The sequence below is a fragment of the Tachyglossus aculeatus genome, chromosome 10 (genome assembly GCF_015852505.1).
Source record: "Tachyglossus aculeatus isolate mTacAcu1 chromosome 10, mTacAcu1.pri, whole genome shotgun sequence".
Classification (NCBI taxonomy): Eukaryota; Metazoa; Chordata; class Mammalia; order Monotremata; family Tachyglossidae; genus Tachyglossus; species Tachyglossus aculeatus.
In genome coordinates this window covers 47,212,480-47,227,660 of record NC_052075.1, presented here as the reverse complement: position 1 = coordinate 47,227,660, position 15,181 = coordinate 47,212,480, and the positions used below count along the sequence as shown (strand labels likewise).

Sequence of the window (15,181 nt, the reverse complement as noted above, 5' to 3'; positions counted from 1 at the left end):
CCTCTCTGCAGGTCCCGCCCTCTCGGTGACGCAAAACGCTCGCCCCGCCTCCCGGCAGTGCCCCGGTGACGCAATGCGCTCGCCCCGGCCCCCGGCAGGCCCCCGGTGACGTGGACGCTCGCCCCGCCCTCTTCAGGCCCCGCCCCCGATGACGCAACCCCCCACACCGGCTCCCGGTAGGCCCCGCCCTCCCCGGTGACGCATGACGCTCGCCCCGCCCCCCGGCAGTCCCCCGGTGACGCAAGACGCTCGCCCCGCCCCGCCTCCTTGCAGGCCCCGCCCTCCCCGGTGACGCAAGACGCCCGCCCCGCCTCCCCGCAGGCCCCGCCCCCTCGGTGACGTAAGGCGGCCGCCCCGCCCCGCCCCGCCCCGCCGGCCGGTCCGGTTGTCCGGTCGTCCGGTTGTCGGTGTGTCCGTCGGCGGGTCCCGATGGCGGCGGGTGCGGAGCGCACGGACGAGCTGGTGCGGGAATACTTGCTGTTCCGAGGCTTCACGCAGACGCTGCGGCAGCTGGACGCCGAGCTCAAGGCCGACAGGGACAAGGGGTTCCGGGTGAGACGCTGACGACCCCCCCCCCAACCCCCCCACCGGGGGACCCCCCCCCCAACCCCCCCACCGGGACCCCCCCGCCACCGGGCCCACAGTCTTTTATATATTTTTCAATCAATCAATCGTATTTATTGAGCGCTTACTATGTGCAGAGAGCACTGTACTAAGCGCTTCAGTCTGCGGGGGGCCCCGGGACTCGCTACAAACTAACTAACAAACAGGCGTCCAGAAGGAGAAGAATTATAATTAGAAGGAGAAGAATTATAAGAAGCAGCGTGGCTCAATGGGAAAGAGCCCGGGCTTTGGAGTCAGAGGTCATGGGTTCAAATCCCGCCTCTGCCAATTGTCAGCTGTGTGACTTTGGGCAAGTCACTTAACTTCTCTGTGCCTCAGTTACCTCATCTGTAAAACGGGGATGAAGACTGTGAGCCCCACGGGGGACAACCTGATCACCTTGTAACCTCCCCAGCGCTTAGAACAGTGCTCTGCACTTAGTAAGTGCTTAATAAATGCCATCATTATAGAAGCAGCGTGGCTCAGTGGAAAGAGCACGGGCTTTGGAGTCAGAGGTCATGGGTTCGAATCCCAGCTCTGCCACATGTCTGCTGTGTGACCTTGGGCAAGTCACTTCACTTCTCTGAGCCTCAGTTACCTCATCTGTAAAATGGGGATTAAGACTGTGAGCCCCATGCGGGACAACCTGATCACTTTGTATCCCCCCAAGCGCTTAGAACAGTGCTTTAAACATAGTAAGCGCTTAACAAATGCCAACATTATTATTATTATTATTATAATAATAACATTGATTAAGCGCTTACCATGTGCGCAGCACAAACAGGCATCGATAGGAATGATAATAACATTGATTAAGCGCTTACCATGGGCGCAGCACAAACAGGCATCGATAGGAACGATAATAATAATAATAATAATAATAATAATAATAATGGCATTTGTTAAGCGCTTACTATGTGCAAAGCACTGTTCTAAGCGCTGGGGGGATACAATGGAATCAAGTTGTCCCACGTGGGGCTCACAGTCTTAATCCTCATTTTACAGATGAGGGAACTGAGGCTCAGAGAAGTTAAGTGACTTGCCCAAGGTCACACAGCAGACATGTGGCGGAGCCGGGATTCGAACCCATGACCTCCGACTCCAAAGCCCGTGCTCTTTCCACTGAGCCACGCTGCTTCTCTATTAAGCGCTTACTATGTGCGCAGTACAAACAGGCATCGATAAGAAGAACAATAACATTTATTAAGCGCTGGCTATGTAAGCCGTATAAAGAAACGCATCGATAAGAATAATAATAACATTTATTAGGCGGACAGGGACAAGGGGTTCCGGGTGAGACACCCCCACCGGCCTACAGTCTGCGGGGGGACCCGGGACTCACTACAAACTAACAAACAGGCATCCAGAAGGAGAAGAATTATAATAATGACATTGATTAAGCGCTTACCATGTGCGCAGCACAAAGACATCGATAAGAAGAATAATAACGTTTATTAAGCGCTTACTATGTGCGCAGCACAAACAGGCATCGGTAAGACTTAATAATATTTATTAAGCGCCTACTATGTGCGCAGCACAGACAGGCATCGATGAGAATAATAATATTCACTAAGTGCTTACTAGGGGCGCAGCACAAACAGGCATCGATAAGACTTAATAATATTTATTAAGCGCCTACTATGTGCGCAGCACAAACAGGCATCGATAAGAAGAATAACAACATTTATTAAGAGCTTACTATGTGCGCAGCACAAACAGGCATCGATAAGAATAATATTCACTAAGCGCTTACTATGTGCGCAGCACAAACAGGCATCGATAGGACTTAATAATAACATTTATTAAGCGCTTACTATGTGCGCAGTATAAACAGGCATCGATAAGACTTAATAATAACTTTTATTAAGCGCTTACTATGTGCGCAGTATAAACAGGCATCGATGAGAATAATAATAACATTAAGCGCTTACTACGTGCGCAGTATAAAGAAACAGGCATCGATAAGAATAATAATAACATTTATTGAGTTTACTATGTGCGCAGTACAAACAGGCATCGATAAGAATGAGAATAACATTTATTAAGCGCTTATTATGTGCGCCGTACAAACAGGCATGGATAACAATAATAATAGCATTTATTAAGCAATTACTATGTGCGCAGTATAAAGAAACAGACATCGATAAGAATATAATAACATTAAGCGCTTCCTATGTGTGCAGTATAAACAGGCATGGATAAGAATAATAATAACATTTATTAAGCGCTTACTATGTGCACAGTATAAAGAAACAGGCATTGATAAGAATAATAACATTTATTAAGCGCCTACTATGTGCGCAGCACAAACAGGCATCGATAAGAAGAATAACAACATTTATTAAGAGCTTACTATGTGCGCAGCACAAACAGGCATCGATAAGAATAATATTCACTAAGCGCTTACTATGTGCGCAGCACAAACAGGCATCGATAGGACTTAATAATAACATTTATTAAGCGCTTACTATGTGCGCAGTATAAACAGGCATCGATAAGACTTAATAATAACTTTTATTAAGCGCTTACTATGTGCGCAGTATAAACAGGCATCGATGAGAATAATAATAACATTAAGCGCTTACTACGTGCGCAGTATAAAGAAACAGGCATCGATAAGAATAATAATAACATTTATTAAGAGCTTACTATGTGCGCAGTACAAACAGGCATCGATAAGAATGAGAATAACATTTATTAAGCGCTTATTATGTGCGCCGTACAAACAGGCATGGATAACAATAATAATAGCATTTATTAAGCAATTACTATGTGCGCAGTATAAAGAAACAGACATCGATAAGAATATAATAACATTAAGCGCTTCCTATGTGTGCAGTATAAACAGGCATGGATAAGAATAATAATAACATTTATTAAGCGCTTACTATGTGCACAGTATAAAGAAACAGGCATTGATAAGAATAATAACATTTATTAAGCGCCTACTATGTGCGCAGCACAAACAGGCATCGATAAGAAGAATAATAACATTTATTAAGAGCTTACTATGTGCGCAGCACAAACAGGCATCGATAAGAATAATATTCACTAAGCGCTTACTATGTGCGCAGCACAAACAGGCATCGATAGGACTTAATAATAACATTTATTAAGCGCTTACTATGTGCGCAGTATAAACAGGCATCGATAAGACTTAATAATAACTTTTATTAAGCGCTTACTATGTGCGCAGTATAAACAGGCATCGATGAGAATAATAATAACATTAAGCGCTTACTACGTGCGCAGTATAAAGAAACAGGCATCGATAAGAATAATAATAACATTTATTGAGTTTACTATGTGCGCAGTACAAACAGGCATCGATAAGAATGAGAATAACATTTATTAAGCGCTTATTATGTGCGCCGTACAAACAGGCATGGATAACAATAATAATAGCATTTATTAAGCAATTACTATGTGCGCAGTATAAAGAAACAGACATCGATAAGAATATAATAACATTAAGCGCTTCCTATGTGTGCAGTATAAACAGGCATGGATAAGAATAATAATAACATTTATTAAGCGCTTACTATGTGCACAGTATAAAGAAACAGGCATTGATAAGAATAATAACATTTATTAAGCGCCTACTATGTGCGCAGCACAAACAGGCATCGATAAGAAGAATAACAACATTTATTAAGAGCTTACTATGTGCGCAGCACAAACAGGCATCGATAAGAATAATATTCACTAAGCGCTTACTATGTGCGCAGCACAAACAGGCATCGATAGGACTTAATAATAACATTTATTAAGCGCTTACTATGTGCGCAGTATAAACAGGCATCGATAAGACTTAATAATAACTTTTATTAAGCGCTTACTATGTGCGCAGTATAAACAGGCATCGATGAGAATAATAATAACATTAAGCGCTTACTACGTGCGCAGTATAAAGAAACAGGCATCGATAAGAATAATAATAACATTTATTAAGAGCTTACTATGTGCGCAGTACAAACAGGCATCGATAAGAATGAGAATAACATTTATTAAGCGCTTATTATGTGCGCCGTACAAACAGGCATGGATAACAATAATAATAGCATTTATTAAGCAATTACTATGTGCGCAGTATAAAGAAACAGACATCGATAAGAATATAATAACATTAAGCGCTTCCTATGTGTGCAGTATAAACAGGCATGGATAAGAATAATAATAACATTTATTAAGCGCTTACTATGTGCACAGTATAAAGAAACAGGCATTGATAAGAATAATAACATTTATTAAGCGCCTACTATGTGCGCAGCACAAACAGGCATCGATAAGAAGAATAATAACATTTATTAAGAGCTTACTATGTGCGCAGCACAAACAGGCATCGATAAGAATAATATTCACTAAGCGCTTACTATGTGCGCAGCACAAACAGGCATCGATAGGACTTAATAATAACATTTATTAAGCGCTTACTATGTGCGCAGTATAAACAGGCATCGATAAGACTTAATAATAACTTTTATTAAGCGCTTACTATGTGCGCAGTATAAACAGGCATCGATGAGAATAATAATAACATTAAGCGCTTACTACGTGCGCAGTATAAAGAAACAGGCATCGATAAGAATAATAATAACATTTATTAAGAGCTTACTATGTGCGCAGTACAAACAGGCATCGATAAGAATGAGAATAACATTTATTAAGCGCTTATTATGTGCGCCGTACAAACAGGCATGGATAACAATAATAATAGCATTTATTAAGCAATTACTATGTGCGCAGTATAAACAGACATCGATAAGAATAATAATAACATTTATTAAGTGCTTCCTATGTGTGCAGTATAAACAGGCATGGATAAGAATAATAATAACATTTATTAAGCGCTTACTATGTGCACAGTATAAAGAAACAGGCATCGATAAGACTTAATAATAACATTTATTAAGTGCTTACTATGTGCGCAGTACAGGCATCGATAAGAATAAGAATAACATTTATTAAGCGCTTCCTATGTGCGCAGTAGAAACAGGCATCTATAAGAATAATAACAATAACATTTATTAAGCGCTTACTACGTGCGCAGCACTGTTCTAAGCACCACGGAGGCTACAAGCAGCATGTAGCAGCGTGGCTCGGTGGAAAGAGCGCGGGCTTTGGAGTCAGAGGTCATCGGTTCAAATCCCGGCTCCACCGCCTTCTCATTCAATCGTGTTTATTGAGCGCTTACTGTGTGCAGAGCACTGTACTAAGCGCTTGGGAAGTCCAAGTTGGCAACATAGAGAGTAGGTCCCTACCCAACAGTGGGCTCACAGTCTAGAAGGGGGACTTTGAGCAAGTCACTTCACTTCTCTGGGCCTCAGTTCCCTCATCTATAAAATGGGGATGAAGACTGGGAGCCCCCCGTGGGGCAACCTGATCACCTTGGAACCTCCCCGGCGCTTAGAACAGTGCTTTATTTTATTTTATTTTATTTTGTTAATATGTTTTGTTTTGTTGTCTGTCCCCCCCTTCTCGACTGTGAGCCCGCTGTTGGGTAGGGACCGTCTCTAGATGTTGCCAACTTTTACTTCCCAAGCGCTTAGTACAGTGCTCTGCACGCAGTAAGCGCTCAGTAAATACGATTGAATGAATGAATGAATGCTTTGCACATAGTAAGCGCTTAATAAATGCCATTATTATTATTATTATTATTATTATTATTATTATTATTATGGGTTCGAATCCCAACTCTGCCACACGTCTGCTGTGTGACCTTGCGCAAGTCACTTAAGTTTGTGCAGATTTATTACTCTATTTCTTTTACTTGTACATATTTCCTGTTCTATTTATTTTGTTAATGATGTGCATCTAGCTTTATTTCTATTTATTCTGATGACTTGACACCTGTCCACGGATGTTGTGTTTTGTTGTCTGTCTCCCCCTTCTAGACTGTGAGCCCGTTGTTGGGTAGGGACCGTCTCTATGTTGCCGACTTGGACTTCCCGAGTGCTTAGTCCCGTGCTCTGCACACAGTAAGCGCTCAATAAATACGATTGATTGAATGAATGAACTTCTCTGAGCCTCAGTTACCTCATCTGTAAAATGGGGATTAAGATTGTGAGCCCCACGTGGGACAACCTCATCACTTTGTATCCCTCCAGCGCTTAGAACAGTGCTTTGCACATAGTAAGTGCTTAACAAATGCCATTATTATTATTATTATTCTTATTACAAGGTAATAATACAAATATTATCATTATTGCTATTAAGCTTGGAACAGTGCTTGGCACATTCACTCATTCAATCGTATTTATTGAGTGCTTACTGTGTGCGGAACACTGTACTAAGCGCTTGGGAAGTCCAAGTTGGCAACAAATAGAGACGGTCCCTGCCCAGCAGCGGGCTCACAGTCTAGAAGGGGGAGACAGACGACAAAACAAAACATATTAACAAAATAAAATAAATAGAATAAATATGTACAAACAAAATAAATAAATAGAGTAATAAATATGTACAAGCATATATACAGGTGCTGTAGGGAGGGCACATAATAAGCGCTTAATACCCTCATTATTGTTATTAATAATGCATTCTCCATTCTCTCTATATATTCTCTATGCATATTTATTATTGCATTTATTTTATTAATGATGTGTATATATATATATATATAATTCTCTTTATTTAGATTGATGCCGGTTTACTTGTTTTGATGTCTGTCTCCCCACTTCTAGACTGTGAGCCCGTTGTTGGGAAGGGATTGTCTCCCTTTGTTTCCTAATTATACTTTCCAAGAGCTGAGAATGGTGCTCCGCGCATAGTAAGCGCTCAATTCATTCATTCAATCATATTTCTTGAGCACTTACTATGTGCAGGACACTGTACTAAGCACCTACGAGCTGTGGGGTGGGGAGCAAGTGAGGGTGCGGCAGAAGGGAGTGTGAATGAGGAAAAGTGGGGCTGAGTCTGGGAAGGCCTCTCGGAGGAGACGGGCCCTCAGGGATGGAGCTGGAGGGGAGACCCAAATGGATCCTCGCGAAAAAGACAGAAATAATAACGGTGGCATTTATTAAGCGCTCAATAAATACGATTGAATGAATGAGCACTGTTCTAAGCGCTGAGAGTGTGCTCATTCCAGTTACAGGGCCTCGAAAGACTTTCTAGACTGTGAGCCCACTGTTGGGTAGGGACCGTCTCTATGTGTTGCCAACCTGTACTTCCCAAGCGCTTAGTACAGTGCTCTGCACACAGTAAGCGCTCAGTAAATACAATTGAATGAATGAATGAATGAATGAAAGAGTCATTCATTCAATGGTATTTATTGAGCGCTTCCTGTGTGCAGAGCACTGTACTAAGTGCTTGTACAGAGTCCTGTATTTCTAGACTGTGAGCCTGCTGTTGGGTAGGGACCGTCTCTATATGTTGCCAACTTGTACTTCCCAAGCGCTTAGTACAGTGCTCCGCACACAGTAAGTGCTCAATAAATACGATTGAATGAATGAATGAATGAATTGTTATCTTTCATCACTGCCTCCCCCGGTCGGGGGTGGGTAATTTGCACTCCTGCTGCCTTCCTTGGATTCATTCATTCAGTCGTATTTATTGAGCGCTTACTGCGTGCAGAGCACTGTACTAAGCGCTTGGGAAGTAGAATTCAGCAAAAATAGAGGCAATCCCTGCTCACAACGGGCTCACAGTGTAGAAACGGGGAGACAGACGTCCACACAAGTAAACAGGATGTGGAGGCCGTTTCTCAGGCTCCCTCTCTGGAACAACTCCCCCGGGGCCGGGGGTCACCCCTTCATTCATTCAATCGTATTTATTAATAATGATGGCATTTATTAAGCGCTTACTATGTGCAAAGCACCGTTCTAAGCGCCGGGGAGGTTACAAGGTGATCATCATCATCATCAATCGTATTTATTGAGCGCTTACTGTGTGCACAGCACTGGACTAAGCGCTTGGGAAGTACAAATTGGCAACACATAGAGACAGTCCCTACCCAACAATCAATCAATCAATCAATCAATCGTATTTATTGAGCGCTTACTATGTGCAGAGCACTGTACTAAGCGCTTGGGAAGTACAAATTGGCAACACATAGAGACGGTCCCTACCCAACAGTGGGCTCACAGTCTAAAAGGGGGAGACAGAGAACAAAACCAAACATACCAACAAAACAAAATAAATAGAATAGATATGTACAAGTAAAATAAATAAATCAATAAATAGAGTAATAAATATGTACAAACATATATCCATATATACAGGTGCTGTGGGGAAGGGAAGGAGGTAAGATGGGGGGGATGGAGAGGGGGAGAGGAAGGAAGGGACTCAGTCTGGGAAGGCCTCCTGGAGGAGGTGAGCTCTCAGCAGGGATCAGATTGTCCCATGTAGAGCTCACAGTCTAGAAGACTGTGAGCCCACTGTTGGGTAGGGACCGCCTCTATATGTTGCCAACTTGGACTTCCCAAGCGCTCAGTACAGTGCTCCGCACACAGTAAGCGCTCAATAAATGCGATTGATTGATCCCCATTTTACAGATGAGGTAACTGAGGCCCAGAGAAGTGACTTGCCCACAGTCGCACAGGTGACAATCGGCAGAGCGGGGATTCGAACCCGTGACCTCTGACTCCAAACCCTGTGCTCTTTTCCACTGAGCCGCGCTGCGTACTGTGTGCGGAGCACTGTACTAAGCGCTTGGGAAGTCCAAGTCGGGAACGTATAGAGACGGTCCCGACCCAACGGCGGGCTCGCAGGCTAGAAGAAGTAACCGAGTGTGCGGTTCACGTACAGAAGTGCCGAGGACGGGTCCAAATAAAGTGGGCCATCCAAGTGGTAGGCCACCCCGCCCTTGGTAACGGGGGGCGGCCACCTCACTTCCCCGCCTCTCTGGTGGCCCCCCGGGGGCCCTGGCCCCAGGTGATCCCTTTTATCTGCCCTCCCCACCCGGTCCCACTGTTGGGCAGGGACCGTCTCTATATGTTGCCAACTTGGACTTCCCAAGCGCCTAGTACAGTGCTCTGCACACAGTAAGCGCTCAATAAATACGATTGATGATGATGATCCGTGGGCTTCAACGGGGGTGACGGCAAGAGCCACTTTGGGAAGATTGGCTTCAGAAGAGGGACCGGCGTGGCATTCGGAGGGGGCCCGGCCTGCGTTCTTTCGTTCATTCCTTCAGTCGTATTTATGGAGCGCTTACTGCGTGCTGAGCGCTGTACTAAGCGCTTGGAAAGTACAGGACAGCAATAAAAAGAGACAATCCCTGCCCACAACGGGCTTACGGTCTAGAGAGGGGGAGGCAGACATCAATCAATCAATCAATTGTATTTATTGAGTGCTTACTACGTGCAGAGTGCTGTACTGAGCGCTTGGGAAGTACAGGACAGCAATAAAAAGAGAGACAGTCCCCGCCCACAATGGGCTTGCGGTCTAGAGAGGGGGGAGACAGACATCAATCAATCAATCAATCGTATTTATGGAGCGCTTACTGCGTGCAGAGTGCTGTACTAAGCGCTTGGAAAGTACAGTACAGCAGTAAAAAGAGAGACCATCCCTGCCCACAACGGGCTTACGGCATAGAGAGGGGGAGACAGACATCAATCAATCAATCAATCTATCAATTGTATTTATTGAGCGCTTACTGCGTGCAGATCGCTGTACTAAGCGCTTGGAAAGTACAGTACAGCAGTAAAAAGAGAGACAATCCCTGCCCACAACGGGCTTATGGTCTAGAGAGGGGGAGGCAGACATCAATCAATCAATCGTATTTATTGAACGCTTACTGCGTCCGGAGCACTGTACTAAGCGCTTGGGAAGTACAAGTTGGCAACATATAGAGACGGTCCCTACCCAAAACAAGTAAATAATCAGTCAGTCAATCATATTTATTGAGCACTTACTGTATGCAGAGCGCTGTACTGAGTGCTTGGTTGCTGTCTTCCGCCCGCCAAAGCCCTACTGAGAGCTCACCTCCTCATTCATTCATTCATTCAATCGTATTTATTGAGCGCTTACTGTGTGCAGAGCACTGTACTAAGCGCTTGGGAAGTCCAAGTTGGCAACATCTAGAGACGGTCCCTACCCAACAGTGGGCTTCCAAGCTCAGAGCCTGGCGCGTGAGTGCCCCGGTAGCCTATGCCCGCTTCTCTGCCTGTGGCAAACATAAACCTTCCCCGGAGGGGCTGGCTGCGTTCAGTACATGCCCCTCTCTCTGCTTGGAAACAAGAAAGTGAAAGAAACTTGTTTTCTGCGGCAGGACCCGGCCCTTGGGAGTCTTTCTTTAATTAAAAAGCCCAGGTGGCATCATCGTTTGCTTGGCAGCATCCTTCCAAGTGGCCCAGAATATTTAACATCACCTCATTATTTTTTCCGCAGGTGGGGAGGAACGGGGATTTCCAGCCTTACTTTATGATGATTGTGGTATTTGTTGAGTGCTTACAATGTGCCAGGCACTGTACTAAACAGTGGGTAAGGTAACCGTGTCCATAGGGGGCTCATAGTCTCAGTAGAAGGGAAAACAGGTATTGAATCTTTGCAGATGAAGCAGCTGTGGCCCAGAGAAGAGAAATGATCTGCCCAAGGTCACACGGCAAAGAAGTGGCAGTGGCAGGATTAGAATCCAGATCCTTTCGTTCCTAGACCCTTTCCTATGCTGCGTTATTTCTCCTATAGAAAGGTGAAGTCCTCTGGAGGAGGTATAAAGCCCTAGAGAAGCAGCGTGGCTCAGTGGAAAGAGCCCGGGCTTTGGGGTCAGAAGTCATGGGTTCAAATCCCGGCTCTGCCAATTGTCAGCTGTGTGACTTCGGGCAAGTCACCTCGCTTCTCTGGGCCTCACTTCTCTGTCAGACGCAGTTCCTGTCTGACCGTGGAGGTCATTCAAGCAGTGGGTCGCCGATATTCCCTGTAACTGCATGCAGAGCAGACGCGATCCCTGCCCTCGGGTTGCTTGCCGTCAAGCAAGTGGAAAGAGCCCGGGCTTTGGAGTCAGAGGTCGCGGGTTCAAATCCCGGCTCCGCCAATTGTCGGCTGGGTGGCTTCGGGCAAGTCACTTCAATCTCTGTGCCTCAGTTCCCTCATCTGGCAAATGGGGCCTCCTTCCCTTCCCCACAGCACCTGTATATATGTTTGTACATATTTATTACTCTATTTATTTTACTTGTACATATCTATTCTATTTTGTTAGCATGTTTGGTTTTGTCTCCCCCTTTTAGACTGTGAGCCCACTGTTGGGTAGGGACCGTCTCTATATGTTGCCAATTTGTACTTCCCAAGCGCTTAGTACAGTTCTCTGCACACAGTAAGCGCTCAATAAATAAATAAATAAAGCGCTCAATAAAATAAGCGCTCAGGGAAGCAGCATGGCTCAGTGGAAAGAGCCTGGGCTTTGGAGTCAGAGGTCGTGGGTTCAAATCCCGGCTCCGCCACTCGTCAGCTGTGTGACTTTGGGCAAGGCACTTCACTTCTCTGGGCCTCAGTTCCCTCATCTGGAAAATGGGGATGAAGACTGTGAACCCCCCCATGGGACAACCTGATTACCTTGTATCTACCCCAGCGCTTAGAACAGTGCTTGGCACATAGTAAGCGCTTAACAAATACTAACATTATTATTATTATTATTAATAAATACGATTGATGATGACGATGACTGGGAGCTCCCCGCGGGACAATCTGATCACCTTGTATCCCCCCCCCCCCCAGCGCTTAGAACAGTGCTTTGCACATAGTAAGCGCTTAGCGAGTACGCTTGTCATGGTTCTTCTTTTTAAATCCGTTCTCCGTCAGGTGGACAAGATCGTGGAGCAGCTGCAGCAGCTGGTGCAGGCGTACGAGCTGGCCGCCCTGCGAGAGTACTGGGGCTACCTGGAGCGGCACCTGTTCAGCCGGCTGGAGGACGTGTACCGGCCCACCGTCGCCAAACTCAAGACCAGCCTTTTCCGCTACTACCTCGTCTACACCATCCAGGTGCCCGCCCTTCTATCGAGCCTCTTTTGACCCGGAAACGCGGCGGAAGGCCGTCCCAGAGGAGGGCCCCCGAAGGAACGGTATTAGCGTTTATCTCAGTGGAAAGAGCGCGGGCTTCGGAGTCAGAGGTTCAAATCCCAGCTCCGCCAATTGTCAGCTGGGTGACTTTGGGCCAGTCACTTCACTTCTCTGGGCCTCAGTTCCCTCATCTGTAAAATGGGGATTAAAGCTGCGAGCCCCCCGTGGGACAACCTGATCACCTTGTAACCTCCCCAGCACTTAGAACAGTGCTTCCCATATAGTAAGCGCTTAACAAATGCCATCATCATCATTATTATTATTATTATTATTACAGGTGAGGTAACTGAGGCACAGAGAAGTGAAGGAGTGGGGCTGTAGAATTCCCTGCCTCTTCTCCTCCCAGTTAGTACAGCGCTCTGCACGCAGGAAGGGTTCAATCGATCGATCAATAAATACGATTGATGATGATGATGATGATGATTCCCCACCGACTCCTGCTGGGGTTTAGTAGAGAATAAGGAACTATTATCTGGATCTCCATGTTTCTCGGTAAATGAGAAACAAGCGCTTAATAGTAAGCGCTTAATAAATGCTATCATTATTATTATTATTATTATTACCCGGGACCGGGGTCGCTATGGCCATGGGTGGACGTCAGTGTGTCATTTTGTTAGTAGGTTTGGTTTTGTTCTCTGTCTCCCCCTTTTAGACCGTGAGCCCAGTGTTGGGTAGGGACTGTCTCTAGATGTTGCCAATTTGTACTTCCCAAGCGCTTAGTACAGTGCTCTGCACATAGTAAGTGCTCAATAAATACAATTGATGATGATGATGATGATGGACTTTCTCCTCTGCTGTTTCTAAGCCCCGCTCTTGCAGTTTTCCAGGGCGGGCTGACGACGGAAAAGAGGGAATTTTAGTTTTTCCTCCCAAGATGAGCGAAGGGTCCTCCGCCACCTTGCTCTTTCCCCTCACCCACCTCACGTCCGTGACCGGACTTCCCCGCTTTTAAAGCCCCGTAGCCCAGTTTTTCCATAAGCGGCCGGGCTTGCCACCAAATGTCCGAAGGGGCCTTCCCCGGTCTGGGGAGCAGGAGGGGAAAATGGGTCACCTCTCACCCCGGAAAATGAAATGATTTGGGAGTTTCCGCTCCCTTGCGGTTCTGGAATGTGCAGAGCTCTTCACATTTCCAGCCAGCCTGGCAGGGCCATGTAGGGCCAAGGACAGCCATGGTCAAGAATGCCCGTTCTTTGCATTTTACTGTTTATCTAGTATGGACTGGGCAGGCTGGGATGATATTTGGCGGGGGGCTGACCGGATTTTTTGGTCTGTCAATCAATCATAATAATACATTTAATAATAATAATAATAATAATGGCATTTATTAAGCACTTACTATATGCAAAACACTGTTCTAAGCGCTGGGGAGATTACAACGTGATCAGTTTGGCCCACGGGGGGCTCACAGTCTTAATCCCCATTTTTACAGATGAGGTAACTGAGGCCCAGAGAAGCGAAGTGACTTGCCCAAAGTCACACAGCTGGCAACTGGCGGAGCCGGGATTTGAACCCGTGATCTCTGACTCCAAAGCCCGGGCTCTTTCCACTGTATTTGTTAAGCGCTTACTATGTTCCAAGTACTGTTCTAAGCCCTTGCGGGGGCTACGAGGTAATCAAGGTTGTCCCACGAGGGGTTCACAGTCTTAATCCCCATTTTACAGATGAGGGAACTGAGGCACAGAGAAGTGAAGTGACTTGCCCAAAGTCACACAGCTGACAAGTGGCGGAGGCGGGATTAGAACCCATGACCTCGGACTCCCAAGCCACGCTGCTTCTCTAAATAAATCATATTTATTGAGCACTTACTACATACAGAACACTTGTGCTAAGCACTTGGGAGAGTGCAATATAATATTATTATATTATTATACTGTCATTATTATTGTATTTGTTAAGCACTTACTATGTGTCAAGCGCCGTTTGAAGCGCTGGGGTAGATACAGATGAATCAGGTCACAGTCCCTGTCTTGCCTGGGGCTCACGGTCAAAAGTAGGAGGGAGAGCAGGTATTGAATTCCCATTTTGCAGTTGAGAAACCCGAGTCAGAGAGAAGTTAAATGACTTGCTCAAGGTCACACAGCAATAATAATAATAATAATAATGGCATTTATTAAGCGCTTACTATGTGCAAAGCACTGTTCTAAGTGCAAAAGACAGAGAGAAGCAGCGTGGCTCAGTGGAAAGAGCCTGGGCTTGGGAGCCAGAGGTCATGGGTTCTAATCCCGACTCTGCCACTTGTCGGCTGTGTGACTTTGGGCAAGTCCACTTCTCTGTACCTCAGTTCCCTCATCTGCAAAACGGGGATTAAGACCGTGAGCCCCACATTTGATTATCTTGTATCTCCCCCTGCGCTTAGAATGGTTATTGGCACATAGTAAGTGCTTAACAAATACCATTATTATTATTATTATTATTATTATTATTATTATTATTATTATTATGAATTGGCAGAGCTGGGTTTAAATCCCAGATCCTCTGACTCCCAGGGTCTTGCTCTTTCCACTGGGCCACGCTGCTTCTCTCCGTCATCGTCAGGGTCAGATTAAAGGTGTTGTGTATGTGAGTGTGTGTAGATGTATATATGTAT

At 45.5% G+C, this 15,181-nt stretch overlaps 1 protein-coding gene across 1 annotated transcript in view; it reads left to right on the top strand.

Annotated features, from left to right (window-relative positions):
* Positions 1-401: 401 nt before the first annotated feature.
* Positions 402-15,181, top strand: part of WDR91 (WD repeat domain 91) — a 39,463-nt gene continuing 24,683 nt past the window's right edge. The window contains exons 1-2 of the mRNA XM_038752485.1: positions 402-552; positions 12,337-12,516. Of these exons, the coding sequence (XP_038608413.1) occupies positions 430-552; positions 12,337-12,516 (303 nt within the window). The 5' untranslated portion in view covers positions 402-429. The remainder of the gene's footprint in view (positions 553-12,336; positions 12,517-15,181) is intronic.